Genomic DNA, 16,114 nt, shown 5'->3' with positions numbered 1-16,114 from the left:
CTTATATGCATTTACTTCTTTTCGTTGAGAAAATTATTGCGCTCCTTTACTAAAGTTTGAATGACGGGGGTCCATTTCGTACCTTGTTGCTTCTGCGAGGGAAGCATATGACAGTAATTTGCATCAGCTAGGGCATATCCACTTCATGCATGATCTTGACAAGATCATGCATGACCGTTTGAATCGAAACAGATCGACAGATGAATCCCAAACCCCTGCGACAGAAGTAAATGCACGTCGAGAGCAGAATAAATGAGTCGTGTCGTGAGGATGGTAACTTGCGCAGATGATGATAGGGGAATTTGATGAAAATTTGCTGTGTAGGAGGCATAGTTATTTTGCCCCAACTAGCAAGCAACTACCTATTTGTCGAGGAGTGCAAGAGCAACTCACTTAAGAAGAACAAAGAAAGAAGTATGGTAATTAAAGTAATTAATCTCGCAATTACAGCAAGATGTTTATCCTTTTTTAGAAGCAGAATTCTGTTGGGTCCGTAGCAAAAATAAGAGAAGTTTTTAGAGCCAGATATAAGAAAATTTGGTTACTAACTATAAATGTTTGTAATTAACTTAGATAAGAGGTAAAACAAAATTAGTTGATAAGTTAATCGGAGAAAAGTTGGTGTCGCTCTGATTGAAGTTGGTAATGTTGGTATAAAGCTCAATTGGCAGTTGTTAAGCAATTCAAATAAGAGTTGGTAATCTGAAACTAATTGGTAACTTAATCTGAACAAAGTTGGCAAGTCATTCAAATAAATTGTGTAAACTTCACATAATAGTTGGCATATTTAAGGCATTGATAATAAAAAGTAAATGGAAGTTCATAAATGAAAAGAAAATTTTGTTTACTAGAGATAAGGGAAGGTGGTAACCAAAAAAACATCGGTAACTAACTAAAATAAAAATTGGTAAAGCAAAACTAGTTAGTGTTATTCACTCTTAATTAAGGCTAGTACTTTAAAAAAGAGTAGGTAAATTAAGAGAAAAAAGCAAAATAAACTTGGTGAGAACTGAGAAACTTAAACAAGATTTAGTAAATCAAAACTAGTTGGAGGAAATATTGATAAGTCACGCAAATAAATATTGGTAATCTCATATAGAGTTGATAAATTTAAGGCAATCGTTGGAGAAAGATATTAATGTGGGTGAAAGATAACAAAAGTTGACAGATTAAAAAAATAAAATTCACGTCGGTAAATAACCCAAAAAGTTGATAACTCAAAGCTAATGTGTAATTTAATCGCAAAAGACTTAGTAAGCCAATCAAATAGAGATTGATAAATCCGTATAAGAGTTGGTAAATTTGAGGCGTTGTTAAGAAAAACAAATAAGAATCGAAAAAATTGAAGAAAAGTTTAGTAGTTTACAAACAATAAAAATGAATTGGTGATTTAATAAAAATGTTGATACTTTACCAACAAGTTATCAGGAAATCACGTATCCGATAAATTTTTTGACTAACAATTTTTTACAACTACCAACTTGTTCAGATGTCTATCGACACGGGAAGAGAAAATCTTTTCTTGAAAACAGAATAGTAAAATCGTCCATCTTAAGAATGGTAGAAGTAAGGGTTTGGGGTAGGTAATCAAAACTTTCAAACCTACTCAAGTTCGATTTGGGTTCTTAATCAAGAGGGGGAGTTCAAAACAATAATGATATAAGTTTATGGAATTTCAAAAATTCGTTTGACTATATTGGCATCATACAAAAATCTCAAATGTCATGATTTTCCGGAAGATAGGTTGAAAATAAATGTAAAGTGTGTCCAATGCAAGATTTAGATTGAGGGAAAGGTAAGGATAGAAATCTATTTAGGCGTACCATGTAAATGGATTCGAGCTAGGCATAACGTGCCCATAAAGTTGTCCAAGCCCGTATAATCATCAGTCCACTACGCCCGTAATGTGATTTTTAACATGAAATATATAGCCTTTTGAAAATTATACAAATATTAGTAGGGATATGTTCACTATAAGTCCTAAAACTTGTTACCAAAATGCAATTGAATCCTAAAACTTGCAAAAAATGTAATTAAATCCTAAAACTTATCAAATTGGTTCAAATGAGTCCTAAAGTTAGTACTGTCAAACTTACTAACAGAAAATGCTCACGTGACGCCGACGTGGCTTATTTTAATATTTTTTCTCTCTTATGTGGCGATGACGTGGCTAAAACAACGTCGTTTTAGCCCAAATTTGATTTTTAATACTACTTAATAAGCTAAAAAACAAAATTTTAAAAAAAGGGAGGAGGAGGACAGGCGAGGAGGGAGGGCTTGCCCTCACCGCTGCCCCACCATTGCCGAGAGGGACAGGCGAGGGTGGGGGGATAGCAAGCAGGCGGGGCCGGCGACCGTCGCCGACGGCAGGCGAAGGCCTGTTGGCCCTCACCCATACCTGGTCGAGGGTCGCCGATCCCTAGCCGAGGCCCAGCGACCCTCGTCTGCCGTCTCCCCACCCTCTTCGGCCCCTCCAGGCGATGATGGGGTAGCGGCGGCGGGAGGGAGAGCAAGCCCTCCTGCCCCGCTTGTCCTCCTCCTACTCCCCTTTTTTAAAATTTTTTAAAATTTTATTTTTATTTTTTTAATAAAATTAATATTAAAATAATGATTAAAAAAAGCCACGTCATCGCCATGTAAGATAGAAAAAATAATTAAAAAAATCATGTTAGCATTTTTCATTAGTCAAATTGGACAGTGTTAACTTTAGAACTTGATTGAACCAATTTGACAATCAATTGCACATTTTACAAGTTTTAGGACTCGATTGCACTTTTGTGATAAGTTTTAGGACTTCTAGTGAACATATCCCACATTAGTATCAATTATAGCTTTCTTTTTTTGTGATTTTAGAGTATAACTAATATTTTATGCATTAGAGTCTTGGAGGAATACTCAACTCGATACATAATCTTTTTAGAGATAATGGCATAAATAGTCTCCAAATTTTGGCCAAATATGTAATGTGGTATCTAAACTTTTAATTTGTTCAACATGATCCATGAACTTTAGTCGAATGTGCAATATAGTCCAGGAACTTTTAATTTGTTCAATATGATCCATGAACTTTAGCCAAATGTGCAATATGATTCATGAACTTTTAATTTGTTCAATGTGATCCCAGACTTTTGGTACATGTTTAATTTAGTCCTTAGATTATATGAAAATGCTTAATACTGTCCTTCTATTAATTTAAGCTCAAGGACAATATTGACCAAATGTTCACATTTAGCTAAAATTCAGAGACTATATTGAACAAATTAAAAGTTCAGGAACCACATTGCACACTGGACTAAAGTTCATGGACCATTTGCATCGTTTTCTCATCTTTTTACTCACAAAAAAGTTTGGGATAATGACACAAGTTATTCTTGAACTTTGGCCCAGTGTGCAATGTGGTCCATGAACTTTTAATTTGTTTAATATGGTCTTTAACTTTTGGTAAATATTCAAACTAATTCTTAAACAATATAAAAATATCCAATGTTATCTTTCCATTAATTCAAGTTCATTGACAACATTAAACATTTTCATGCAGTCTAGGAACTAGTTTAAACATATACAAAAAGTTCAGGGATCACATTGTAAAAATAAAATTTTAGGGATAATATTGTACATTAGACTAGCTTCAATGACCATATTGAAAAAATAAAAAATTTGGATCATTTATGTCATTTTCCCAACAAGGTTTTTGAAAGAACAAAGGTACACCAATCCAACGGTCAGAACAGCTCGAAATCGCTGACTCCCGATAAGGAAGAAACCGAAAGGCGGAAGCACTTCCGCTCCATGTCAGCTCCCTCTGCTCTGCAACCATCCCCAGTCCACCTCCATTGATGCGAACACCATGACCAGCTTCCCTCCCTCCCGGCTACTCCTCCAACGCTCGCCGCCGGCCTTCCTCGTCCCTCCGACGTTCTCGAGCCCGTCTCCTCCCCCGCGAAGCCTCGCGAGGCTCCGGCGCGGCGAGGCCGGCGGGTCCGGGCGGGGCGAGCCCGAGCGAGCCGGCGAGGAGGGGAGGAGGGCGCGGCGGGGGGCGAGAGCGGTCGCGCGCGGGTGGTTGCTGCCGGTGGATCCGTGGGCTCCGGCCGTCGATTCGGAGAGCATCGCGTCCCAGCTGTTCGCGCTCTCCCTGTTCCCGTACCTCGGCTTCTTGTACTTCCTCACGAAATCCAAGTCCGCCCCGAGCCTGACCCTGTTCGGGTTCTACTTCCTGCTCGCTTTCGTCGGAGCCACCAGTACGTGTCCGAAAGATTGCTCTGTGTGCGCGTGTCTGCATTATGGTCGTATGTGGAAGTTTCCCTTTTGTTTTGGGTGCATTTGTCTGGGTTTTAGCTGTTGTTCAAGGTAGACGGAAGACTTTTATGTCTGCGGTACAAGGAGCGCAGAGCTTGCGATAGAGTAAATGGAGGCTTTCGATTAGGCTGACGTGAAGTTTCTTTGATGACTCTGGTGTTTAGATGTTCCTTTTACTTGAGAAAAGTGAAGCCTTTTTGGCATCAAGGGAGAAAATTGACACCCCGAATGGTTCGAGACAAAGAAGGCGACGGCGATGATTGATGATGATAAGAATAAATCTTAAGTGCTCGGTGTTCATTAGCCCCTGTTAGAAATCTGATTTTGGCCAAATTAGGAATGCTTAGCTTGCGCAACTAGCAGCTTGGCTTCTGCCAAATGATAGGTTTATTGTGAAGCATCCCCTGTCCATCCATATATATCTATGTGTGTACCTATCTACATGGACGCACATTGTGTGCGTTACACATACGTACACATATGCATTAGTAAACTTAAGCATCACCTCTGATGAAGTGATGGTGTACACTAATCTATATCCAGCTATGTGCTTTGCATTTTGATTTTTGAGCTAAAATGAGATAACTTTTCGAAGGTTGAGCTTCTAGCCTGCTTCACCGTCTAATACATGCATTCAGTACTTAAGTGTTCTCCCCAACCCCAGTTGTTAACCAACGAAGTTCAGTTTTTTCTTACTTTTCTCAGGCAGATTTACTCTTTGGGACAATTTTCATCTTATATTTTTAATGAGCTTTTTTGTCTAACTTTTGTTAGTATTTTGTAGTCAATCAGTAGTTAGCTTTGAATCCTTTTTAGTAGGAGACAAACTAGTCGGGGACTATAGCACTGATGATATCCATTCCAGAGAATACGATGACTTTGGGTAACTGCTGTTATTGGCTACACCATCAGTATCTGGACTATTGCATGTTTAATGCTTATGAACTTCCTCAGGCTTCTTCCACCGATTGGTTGAGTTCAGCATGATACATTGTTCAATTGATGAAGTTTAATTTAGCTGTGCTTTAGTTTGCTTTCTTTCCACTGTACTGATTTCTTCATCTCATCTTTCATGGCTTCACCTCAACCGAGCAGTCCCAGCTGGGATATACGGTAGTTCCTCCCTTGTTTTCCGTTAATTGGCTTTAGTTTCTTGATGATATATTGATGTCTAATGTTAACTTTTTGCCTTATCTTCATGCAAAATGGGACAGCAAAAGTGCACTATGGTACTTCTTTATCTAATGTAGATTGGTTACACGGAGGTGCTGAATCACTGCTCACTTTGACCAACTTATTCATAGTTCTCGGCTTGAGAAGAGCCCTTAGGAAAGCAAAAGAGACGAAAGAAAGCACAACAGTGGGGAACCTAGAAGAGAAGCCTTCTGCATAGGTACAATGAAGTTGAGCTGTTGGTTTTAACTGTGCTGTCATCATCTTTAGGTCTCTTCACCTTCTTATCTGCCATATTGACTTCATTGTATTCGTGCTCCTATGCAGATGTGAGGCTTCTATTTCCATCCAATTCCAGGCTGTCCCATGGTGATGCTAAAATGCAACACATCATGTTGTTCTTCTTCTCGGTGCATTTAAGCACAATGATTTAAACCTTCCATTCACAACAAGGTTTTCAACATCGACTGAATCTCGGATCAGTCCTACTCTTGAACCGGTGGATCGGTCGTTGTCCGCTTGTGCAATTTTTAGTACCGGTTAAACTTTTTTGTACTCTTGCCCCTTTGTAACATTCTCCAACCTCATTTTACTGTGAATCTAAATAGTTTACTTACTGAGTTTGTTATAGACTACTTTGGCAACGTATTTAATGAAAAATTTACGATCATATTTGCTGCTGCAATTTGCTAGTCGCTGCTCTGTCAATAATTGCTGCAATTTGCTTTCAAGTCTACTTCTTTTGCTTTAGTTATGGCCGAGTTAAATCTGTATATGTAGTCCAGGAACGTTTAAAACATATAAATGTACTGGTCTGATCTTTTAGCTGATAATGGAGGAGGCTCTTTGGTATCCTTAGAACCTCCACATAAATGGCATAAAGCCTTACTCCTTAAAATACAAGCCACAGCAATGGCTACAAAAGCTTATCTGGCTATTTGCATCCTCCCTATCTTTTATTTTGGTTTTTTTTATCAGCTGATGAATCAAGGAAAAAACGAGGTGTCAAATGGGAAATTCGGGTCAATCCCAACTTGATCAAGGGAGAAATCCAGGTCCACAATCGGCGAATTTGTTGATGAAGTGTTGGTCGAGATAATCTCAGTAGGATCAGACTCCAAAGGTTGCACGTTGTGGGCCTGCCCCGAGTCATTCGCCTGGTGCATGGAAAAATAACTCGATTCCGGTGTTGACGGAGACAAAAATGGTGACGAGAAGCTCCCGAAAAGACTGCTGTTAACGTTTGTCAAAGTGGAAGAGTTGCAGTGTTCAATCTGCAAGAATCCGACTGATGCTGAGGGGAAAGAGAAAGGATAGTATGCTATTTCATTGCTGTCCAAATCATTAGTATCGACCCTCAGTCCTGCTCGAAACTTTGCCAACATCTCCTGTGATTGTTGTTGTTGTAGTTGTTGATGCTGATTGTTCTGGTGATTAATTTGCGTCTGTTCTTGTTTTTCCGGGGACACCGGTGCTGGGACCGAAGGCCCCAGATTGCCACATGTATGTGTACCTCTGTAAGTGATCTCGAATACTGTAGGATCTTCATCTGATCTTTGCACTTGCTTTGTGGCCCAGCAATTCTGGGTGTTGCGGTAGGTGCATCTGTAGTAGCTTCTGCAAAAGTGAACGCTTTGTGTGAGATTTTGTATCCCATCACCTTGTTTAAAAATAAGCAGAAAGATCATTAGTTCTTCTCTTTCACTTTATTGGGAAACTGCATATTACCCTCCCAATTTAGAGATTTTTTTACTTACGGCGGTCAGCTTTATAAAGTGTTGTTTTAACAAAATAGAATATAGTAAATGTTTGTGTTAGGTTTTTACTGGATCTTCATGGGTCTAGGAGCTAAAATGCAAAGCTTGGGTAGCAGAGCTTCAATATGCCTGGAGAGGGGAGGAGGGTCCAGTTTTGATTGACGTCAAACGCATTCATACAACGGTTGAAAAGTCAATAGGGTTTATTTTTTAAAAATAGGTTTTAAATGCAACTGATCCATGTACTCGTAGACTAGGAGAAAGAATAGTTTTTTCCTAGGTTTTATGTGGAATATGTTAGAATCATCATTACCTGGGATATGTGGCTCCGAGGATGTCTTTCTGTCCGTACTTTCTCCAGCTATATCCATCGTCATGAGGTCCTTCAAGCCCGTTCTCAGGGTTAATTCTGACTTGATCTGTCCATTTTGGCATCATCTTTCTGTCCCCACATATACACAAAGCACGATGCAATAAGCTTTAGCAAAAAGACAACCCGAAAAGCTAGAATTTTTATGTGTATCTTTATTATAGCAATATCGCCAATGCAGGATTTTGGAATTCACCTCTTTTTGGATATATCTCTGTTCTGCAGATGATCGCCAATCCCCTTTTCGAAATCGTCGCTCCGAGGGCTCCCGTTGACGGAGAGCGGCGATTCGGGGATGCCGGAGACTGCCACGACGGGCTGAGACTGTGGCATTGGTCCTCTCCACTTGAGAATCAGGAGGGCCTTCTCATAGGACGACAGAATCCCCTGCATCAGCACGTCCCTGGTCTCGGTCGAAGGCGCCGAAGTCAAGTGCACCCGCAATTGCTTTGCAAAGTCCATCCCTTGGATCAGCTCGCTGATCAGCGTCTTCTGCTCGTAACTCCAACCGTTATCCATCCTTCGCGATTATTATGTGAATGCAGACTTGTGACTAGTCCGATGACACCCTCTTTCTTAGCACATTCAAAATGCTACATGAAAAGCCAAGTCGGCGCCAGATAAATCGGAAGCACGAGAACGGCGAGGCGAAGAGCAACAACGAGACAGAAACTATGAAAGCAAAGAAGCTGAAAAGGCGTGGAAGAGTAATTTCTTTTTTCTGGGTGTTTCTGAGATGAACTTCTCTGAGCAATTGCAGAGTGGAGGTGAAGATTGAAGAAGAGGAGGAAGAAGCTATGTTGTGTGAGTTGAAGGAAGGGAGGAAGCTTGCAAGAAGCAGAGGGTGATGGGTTTGAATTTAAAGGGAGGGGGAGCGAGATTATATTGTGGGGAGTGGGGGTCAGGAAGTTTGACATTTTGACTGGAGAGAAACCGAGTTTTTCAGCATTTGGACTGGTCTTTGGTCAGACAAAAGTGGAGTGGAGAGTGAGGAAGGTCCAAATGCTGACCCATTCAACTCCCCAAACTTGTAGAACGGGGGGGTTTCTTTCGCTTATTGCCTTTTCCCTATTTATTTCTTGATCTTCACTATCTTTTTCTGTAGAGTGATTTGCACAGAAACAGAGAGAGAGAATGATTGGGAGAGAAGATAGTCAAAGAGTCTCCAATAGGAGGTTCTGTCACACAGACCAAAAGAATCTTCAATGCTGCTTCCGCGTTCTTTGATTTTTCTAAGTGAAAAAAGGCAAAGCGATATGAAGGGACAAAAAGAGGAGGAGGGGATTGGACAAAACAGAGGGGAAGAAGGTGGGTGACGTGCGTCAAGAGTGTGTCCATGTCATCGCATCATCATCACCTGTTTAATTAAACATTAAGGTTAATAATCACTCCTTAACAACAGTCCACGTGGACTAATAACAGTGGACGGATTCCTTGCCATGGAGGTCAAAGTCGCAATGAAACAGCTCTTTTCCAAGTCTTCTGAGTTTTGGTATGCAAAAATGTAACTGGAGAGATATCATATCATGGGATTGGAAAAAATTAACCTACTTCTGAGAAAGGAGTAAAGTTCTAGAAAAGGGACCAAAACAACGATATCATGAGGTCGAGGTCGATTTATGTAGACCGGACCGAATCGATGTTTCTGTTTTCTTGAGGAAGGAACTCGCTAGTGCTGAAGCTGATGCCGTATGCGGGCCAAAGGTGGCCTACGCAAGCAAGCTCATCCTATCATAAAACTACATAGATGGGATCAGATCAATTATAGTCGGAAGTGAATGGTATTTGGCCGAGAGCGCATTCGATACGTCGATTGCACCTAAGTTCTATGATCGAGTGGGTTTCACATGGATCTTTTTAACCGGGAAAACTTCTTGCTCGAGGCACAGACCAGTTCCCAATTTGATGGTAATTGCCTCGATGTCGAGATGGTTTCTGCACACGAGGGGTAAAAAAAAGACAAGATGAAAAAAAAAAAAAGGGGGTTCCTCTAAATTAATTTCAAATGAGGAAACAAAGATCCTTCGATTTTGCAATTCTAATTCTACTGATCATATCCTCTCATCTTTTGACCTGGTAAACTCAATTGTGAGTCACGTTTTTCTTTCCTTCAACAATCCCTTCTATCTTGACTTATTAATTTGCGGTGGACCGATGCACCCATCAAACACCCCCTCCCCCCTTCCTCCCTTTTTAAATCTCAATGACCTCCATCTTCCTTTGAACAGTTCCAAAGCGATCGACTGAAATAGCGATACATCGATACTATTGCACCATTATAAAAGTGTTAGAATATTTATATATTAAATTACGTCTTCATTTAAATAATTTAAACATTTGAGTTAAACTTTCTCACAGCTCGTCTGCAATCCGCCACACGCTACTCAGCATATCAACTTAACATATAAAATCCCAGCACATCTGGCACGACCCTTTTTATTTTTTTCTCTCTATTGTCGAGAAAGCAACTTTGTACGCACTAGCGCTTTGCATTTATAAAACCCATGTTCTCAATAGTCAAAAGACCCTAATGTTCATAATTAAAGCTTTTTGTCAGCTCTTTTTGCCAAGGGACGCGGACTGGGTCGACTTTTCTCCATGGAATTTTCTCCAACAACTTCTCAGAGATTTATTATTCGCATCATCCTACATCATGGATTTCACGAATCTTGACACCATTCTAAACCTAGGGCACCCCATCAGACATTCTAGAGGATGCATCACAAAGACGCGAGACTTTGAATTCAACGTGGCCTTCCCAATAAACGTGTCTCTGTTTTGGCCCCCAAAAGCAGCTAAGTAGACATTGGTCGCGGAACATGTCTCGTGCCTAGCGCTTTCGGCTCGTGAAGCTCGCGCTCATCGCACTCGGCGACTGTCGAAGTCTGGGTCGGGTTTAGGTTTCCCGATATCATCTCGTGTCGTGTGAAAATGGACGAGAACATGCGAAATGTTGATAGTGTTCGGGGGGAACGACAAACATAATCCGAATTCGATCCTCGAGTTATTGCAACCGCGTTTTTGTGGAAAGTGGTGGTGGGAAACTAAGGAAAACGACCCCCCTTTTTCGCAATTGCATGCTAAATGAACAGCAAAAGCGGTTTTCAAAGAGTTGCTTTTGGTTGGCCACAAGGAGTCCTTATCCTCATCCAATCCAGTGGCACTATACTTCCACCAGGTGAGGAAGACATTTTCTCTCTTTGATTTTTGATTTTTGATTTTTTTTCAGAACTAGCTTTTCTAATTTTTCTTTTTCTTTTGCAATATGATTTTCTCTCCTCTTTTTTTGGGGTTTTTTCTTGATGCAAATGAATAGGTTATGGGAATAGTATCTGATTATAAAACTCAAACGAGGCAGGGCAGACAGACCCATTTTCTTAATGGCTACTTGTACTGTTATATAAAGCAAAAAGGGCATTCTAGAATTATAATCTCTTCTTTTTCTTTTCCGAAATTCTCAATTAATTATTTTACATGTACTCTAATCATAGACAATTGCGTACATTGATAATTTTATTTCATCCGTCTTGCATTTCAGTTTTAAATATTGAAGTATTTCCATCTAATAAAGAGCATCACAAAAAAAGTTCAAATCTCGGAATATTTTCTCTTTTAAACGTCTGTGTGCGCAATTTATTCATATTTCGTAAGTAATTTATATCTATTAATTAATAATTCAAATGCTTTGTGATAGACAATTTTGCCAATTTTTTTAAATGTCAATTTGTTGCATACCTGCAACACATGTACATTCTTGCCGCTACAAATAAATAAAAAAAGAGAAAATATTAAGTGAGTACTTCACATATGATATCTACTGATTACTTTCATCGCTTTTGGTGGTTTTTATAAAATTAAAGAAAAAAAAAGGATTAAGGCTTGTATGTGCATGTGTGCATATTTAGGGAAAAAAAGTCAATGTCTTGATATTGAGAAAAGATTCCTTAAACGTAGTATATGTACTAAACTGAATACGGATCGTCAGATCTAGTGAGACTCACGTGAGTCCCCCATCATTATCAACGGTTCAAATTCGACTCAATATACATATACTACACTCGGGTAATAAATTTCTCATTTGGGTTGAAAATGCCGTACATCATTATGCTTCTTTCTTTCGCTAGCTTAGAATATAAGAAAGCGCAATCTAGGAAAAGCATGGTTTGGAGGTCTAAGGATAGGGCAACCTTTGAATATACACTCCAAAAGGTACATCATATTTTAAACAATTCAAATTCAAATTTAGCCAATTGCTAACTTCTCGTTGCGATCGACTGTATTCAAGCTGCCATGTGTTAGATTAGGAAGATATAGACCTCGATTAACGATATATTAAATAAGTTTGACCAAGTCTATATTCTTATATTTAGATTTTCTTTTGGTCAATCGAGGAATAAATTATTAGCCCAGTATTTTCTTTTATACGGAACACCCGAAATGTTTAAAAAAATAGAAGATAAAAGCATCATTTAAGGGGCCCATACACTATTTTTTTTTTGTTTGTTGTTTTTTTTCTACGTATAAATCAAAATATTAATATAATTATGCTGGAGAAGTTTAGATGCAGGCTGCAGCTAGCATGAAGGCTTCAAGCCCATGCAAAAAGCCCATTTTTTTGGGCTTGATTCTTGATGAGTGGGCTGTCGGTCCCATTTGATAAGATAATGAAAATTCGACCGGACACAATCTGATCCATGATTCGGAACATCGTACGACAAATCTAGACACAAATCCGACCGCGGACAGTACTATGGAATAGCAACCTAGATCACAATCCCGCGATGTCCTATGATGAATGCCGACAGAATGAAATGACCGGTAAATCGAGCTTAGGCGCTCTCCAGAGAGCGACTTTCTCGTCCGTCCACATGCTTCGCTGCATGTGCAATGCCGCCGTTTTGGGGAAGAAATGCAAAGATTCGTAATGTTCAGAACGTGGTGATTGGCTTGACTAACATAGGAAGTTGATCTCTGACAGTACTCAAAAGATATCACATGAATCCATCATATCTTACGCGACCTTCATCTATATGAGGTGCGTCATCACTTGAGATATGTATTATTCTTCGCATAATGCGATAATTTTCTGGAGATTGATCGAGAAATCAATTTCTAAACAAAGCTTATAGAACCACTCCGCAAAAGTTAATAACTTATTCCAAACTTCAAAGTCACAATTTTGTGATACAAACTCGAATTCTTCTTGAAAGAATATATAGAACACAATTTCTATTTACAGTAAGAATCTAAATAAAGAAAAGCCCAAGAATCCAGAGAAACATGAACAAAAATGGGAAATATCACGAGCGCCGGCCATCGCCATGCTCATACCTTTTATCAGCAGAAGTATCACCGTGTCTCATTATCCAAAACCTCTCGACTTCTTCTGGTTTCCGCCCCGGAATTCGACCTGCTATCAAATCCCACCTGCTGTCGATCGCATCGTCGAAGTAAATACAGCATACACAACCGGTATAAAGATTCTCAGACGGCCGAACCAGGCGGCCGTCCGACTTAACAAATGGAGTCACACATACAAAATTCGTAAAGAGAAGGATGTAGAAATGGGTAGTATCTTGTTCTTGCCTGTTTCCAACAAGCTTGTACATCCTGTAGATGAGATCCTCTTCTTGCTCGGTCATCTTTACGACCTCCCACTCAATACTGCTCACTTCTGCATAAGTTTACACGAACGAAGCAAACACGTTAGCGAGAAGGAAGAGGGTAATCATTAAGGGCTTTTGTAGGGATGATTGCGAGCTTCGTAAAGCAATCTCCCTGATACAGGAGCAATCAAAAGAAAGTTCTTTTGAGGACCAGGCAGCTTCAAAATCAATTGGGTTGTCTACAAGAAATGAGGTTCAGACCTTCCGTGCTGGTACTTGCTCTTTTCTGCTGTTTGCGGCTCCGTCGCCTCTCGTCCATGGCTTTTGGAGAGAGAGAGAGAGAGATTTGCTAAGGAAATTATGGGTACGATCTGCTGGTTTGAATACGGGAACGAGACTGTTGATCTGAGCGGTCGAGGAAGAGGGACAGAAGATAAGTACAGCAAGATGGGGACTTGAATTTTATATAGCCTTTCAAAAGCAATATATCTAGTAATTGACTGGTGAAGGCGAGAAAACCTTAAACGACGCTGATCAAACAAGAAAGTTGAGGGGTGGCTCAGAACACTAGACAGGGACATGTGCAGGCAGGGCTTGCGTTTCCCATCCAAACTCATCTTTCTTTGATATGTACATAGCAAGAAGAAGAAGAAAAATCAGAAAACACTTTGGAAATTTGGATTTTTTGATTGCTTGCATGCACACACTGGTCATTCCTATGAAGATGTTCTATGGCGATGTTCAAAACCTGCGGCGTATGCCCGCGAGTTCTGCTCTTGTACATCCCCGTTACAATCACTGCAGACATCTTTTATCCCATTATAATCGGCCCAATTCCCTAAAAAGCCCCAACTTTACTGCTTTGTCTCCGATTATATCCCAAACTTTTTTTCTTATAAAAGTCTCAAACTTTTACTTTTATCCCAAATCTACCTAATTATTCGACTTTTAATCCAATTTTTAATATTATTTTTTATTTTTTCGAATTTTTTATTTTTTTTTTCTTTTCTTTTCTTTTTCCTTTCCTTTTCTTTTTTTTTTTTGTTTCACCTTTGGGCCAAAAAAGGCGAGCAACGAGAAGTTCTTAGGACCAGGCAGCTTCAAATCAATTGGGGTCTACAAGAAATGAGGTTCAAAAGCAGAGGAAAGGAAAAGAAAGAAAAAATAAAAAAATAAAAAAGAAAGAAGAAGAAGAAAAATAAAAAAATAAAATTCGAAAAAATAAAAAATAATATTAAAAAATTGGACGAAAAGTAAAAAAAATTTAAAATATAATTAGGATAAAGAGTAAAGTTGAGATTTTTTAAGGAATTGGGCCCATTATAATCCCCCACCCCACCCCCGGCATTTCTGCGTATGAGTTCCCCCCATTTCTGCGTATGAGTTGTCTTGGACGTGACAGGTTTTAAAAAATGCATTTGTCTGAATCGATGAATTAGGCATGGAATGGCTGGTAATAGCCACCAGACGTAAGGGGGAATAGAGCTTTGACTTGTAGATATGTCGCGGCGTTGACTGGGTCTTCTGCAAGTCTATCTCTGCTACTCTTGTCTCTCCGTTTCTTAAAAAAACCGTTCGAGACGAAGACCTGTCATCGTCACGGGTCCGAGGGCATCCAATTCTAGGAAACGAGAATTAGGAAGGAACCAAACGAGGAAACTGCACGATTGCGACTTATCGGTTCGTGTAGCGCCAAATCATGGTGCGCTAAAAACTCTCCTTTCTCGTTCGTTGTCATTGGTCTTGTCTTTCCGTGGGAAGAAGTGCTATTTCCAATTGAATCTAGAGAACGAAATCGCGGACTGGGGCTCAATCTCACGGTAGAACTTTGTAGTTCCTATGCGATATTAGACATGATTAGTAGGAAGATTAAGTCGAGCACTTGTACCATGGATTTGAGTAAGTCTTTAAAAGTCTCGAGAAGAGACAGGAGAAGGAATTTCCCGGTATGGTAGATAGGTCTTCTCATAAGTTCTCTCCGTATTTTCTCTCTCCAGGGAAGAGAAAGATATGGAGGGAACAAGGAGGCCTCATGGGTGGAGATGGTAGACTCTACGTCAACTTTGACTGGCTATCGCAGGGTTGGCAAGTATAGTAGCCTTTCGTGCCTGAGGTGACACGAGGGGAGCTTCGGCTCCTACAGGCAAGCCTGTGCTTTGCACAGTGTCATCAACCGACGTGCTTGCCTGTACCCCACCTAATGTTTCCGTGCCAGCCCAACGTATGTTTGAGAATTTTTAAACTTCACTTATCAAAATGACCAAAATTCAGAGTCCTGGACAGGCCTAAGGTGGGTAAGAAGGTGTTACTCATCTAGGCTAGGCCTGCCCATTTATCCCGACTTATGATTGCATCTACCCGGTATAACCTTTTTGATTAGGACACTATGACTAGAACTAGGGATGTCAAGACCGAGCACTATACTCAAATCAAAACACGAACCGACTCGAACAGGCCCGAAATTTTAAGGTATTTTTGGTTTGAGTCTTATTATGTTCGGGTACATAGTAATAAAATGGGTATTGTGACATGTTTCGGTTCAGTTCGGGTCATAACACGAACCAAACCAAAAGATGTTACTTTGCCAAAACTGACTTGAAACCCTAAGTATTAATTCGCAATATGCTCTCTCTCTCTCTCTCTCTCTCACGGAATGATTCGTCTCCTTCCACATTTAATACTTTTTTTCTTTATGGGTCTTTATCGCCTGCTTTTGCCATGGAAAATTTCTATTCATTGAATCTGGCAAGGGATTTGGTACGCTTGGATTTCACCAGTTTCACTTAATCTAGCAAGTCTCCACCATAGTCAATAGTTCCATAGCCAGATTACAAAGCGCGGTTTGGATTTTGACCCATTTGTCGAGAATGCTCTTGTGGAAAGTTATGCTAAATGCAGAAGTTGCAAGATGC

At 39.9% G+C, this 16,114-nt stretch overlaps 3 protein-coding genes across 5 annotated transcripts; 1 reads left to right on the top strand and 2 right to left on the bottom strand.

Annotated features, from left to right (window-relative positions):
• Positions 1 to 3,724: 3,724 nt before the first annotated feature.
• On the top strand, positions 3,725 to 6,154 carry LOC115665291 (uncharacterized). Its single transcript, XM_030587165.2, has 4 exons — positions 3,725 to 4,238; positions 5,392 to 5,409; positions 5,511 to 5,689; positions 5,797 to 6,154. Exons 1-3 carry the CDS (start codon positions 3,848 to 3,850, stop codon positions 5,687 to 5,689), a joined length of 588 nt encoding a protein of 195 aa, XP_030443025.2. The 5' UTR covers positions 3,725 to 3,847; the 3' UTR covers positions 5,797 to 6,154.
• A 104-nt stretch (positions 6,155 to 6,258) lies between these two features.
• Positions 6,259 to 8,464, bottom strand: LOC115665292 (probable WRKY transcription factor 53). Its single transcript, XM_030587166.2, has 3 exons — positions 7,793 to 8,464; positions 7,540 to 7,668; positions 6,259 to 7,086 (listed from the first exon to the last, which is right to left on the bottom strand). Exons 1-3 carry the CDS (start codon positions 8,113 to 8,115, stop codon positions 6,456 to 6,458), a joined length of 1,083 nt encoding a protein of 360 aa, XP_030443026.1. The 5' UTR covers positions 8,116 to 8,464; the 3' UTR covers positions 6,259 to 6,455.
• Positions 8,465 to 12,773: 4,309 nt separating this feature from the next.
• LOC115665289 (transcription factor TRY-like) lies at positions 12,774 to 14,012 on the bottom strand. Of its 3 annotated transcripts, none has more exons than XM_030587164.2 (3): positions 13,464 to 14,012; positions 13,183 to 13,270; positions 12,774 to 13,023 (listed from the first exon to the last, which is right to left on the bottom strand). In XM_030587164.2, exons 1-3 carry the CDS (start codon positions 13,519 to 13,521, stop codon positions 12,897 to 12,899), a joined length of 273 nt encoding a protein of 90 aa, XP_030443024.1. In that variant the 5' UTR covers positions 13,522 to 14,012; the 3' UTR covers positions 12,774 to 12,896. The 3 variants fall into 3 exon arrangements, with proteins under 3 accessions (XP_030443024.1, XP_056173573.1, XP_030443023.2); XM_056317598.1 differs by having other exon boundaries at positions 12,774 to 13,026; positions 13,464 to 13,698; XM_030587163.2 differs by having other exon boundaries at positions 12,774 to 13,270; positions 13,464 to 13,698.
• Positions 14,013 to 16,114: the final 2,102 nt, after the last annotated feature.

The sequence above is a fragment of the Syzygium oleosum genome, unplaced genomic scaffold (assembly GCF_021117445.2).
Source record: "Syzygium oleosum isolate NSW1041296 unplaced genomic scaffold, Sole_v2.1 Sole_v2.14, whole genome shotgun sequence".
NCBI lineage: Eukaryota > Viridiplantae > Streptophyta > Magnoliopsida > Myrtales > Myrtaceae > Syzygium > Syzygium oleosum.
The sequence above is the reverse complement of the archived record's forward strand: the minus strand, read 5'-3'. Positions and strand labels throughout refer to the sequence as shown.

Bases quoted from the DNA above. Each gene is read 5' to 3' on its own strand.
- LOC115665291 (XM_030587165.2), top strand. From the start codon at position 3,848: ATGACCAGCTTCCCTCCCTCCCGGCTACTCCTCCAACGCTCGCCGCCG.
- LOC115665292 (XM_030587166.2), bottom strand. From the start codon at position 8,115: ATGGATAACGGTTGGAGTTACGAGCAGAAGACGCTGATCAGCGAGCTG. The intron at 7,669-7,792 runs GTGAATTCCAAA...ATGTGGGGACAG, and splicing joins AGAGATATATCCAAAAAGAG to AAAGATGATGCCAAAATGGA. The intron at 7,087-7,539 runs GTAATGATGATT...TCACTTTTGCAG, and splicing joins CTCGGAGCCACATATCCCAG to AAGCTACTACAGATGCACCT.
- LOC115665289 (XM_030587163.2), bottom strand. From the start codon at position 13,521: ATGGACGAGAGGCGACGGAGCCGCAAACAGCAGAAAAGAGCAAGTACC. The intron at 13,271-13,463 runs GTCTGAACCTCA...AAACTTATGCAG, and splicing joins AGCAAGTACCAGCACGGAAG to AAGTGAGCAGTATTGAGTGG.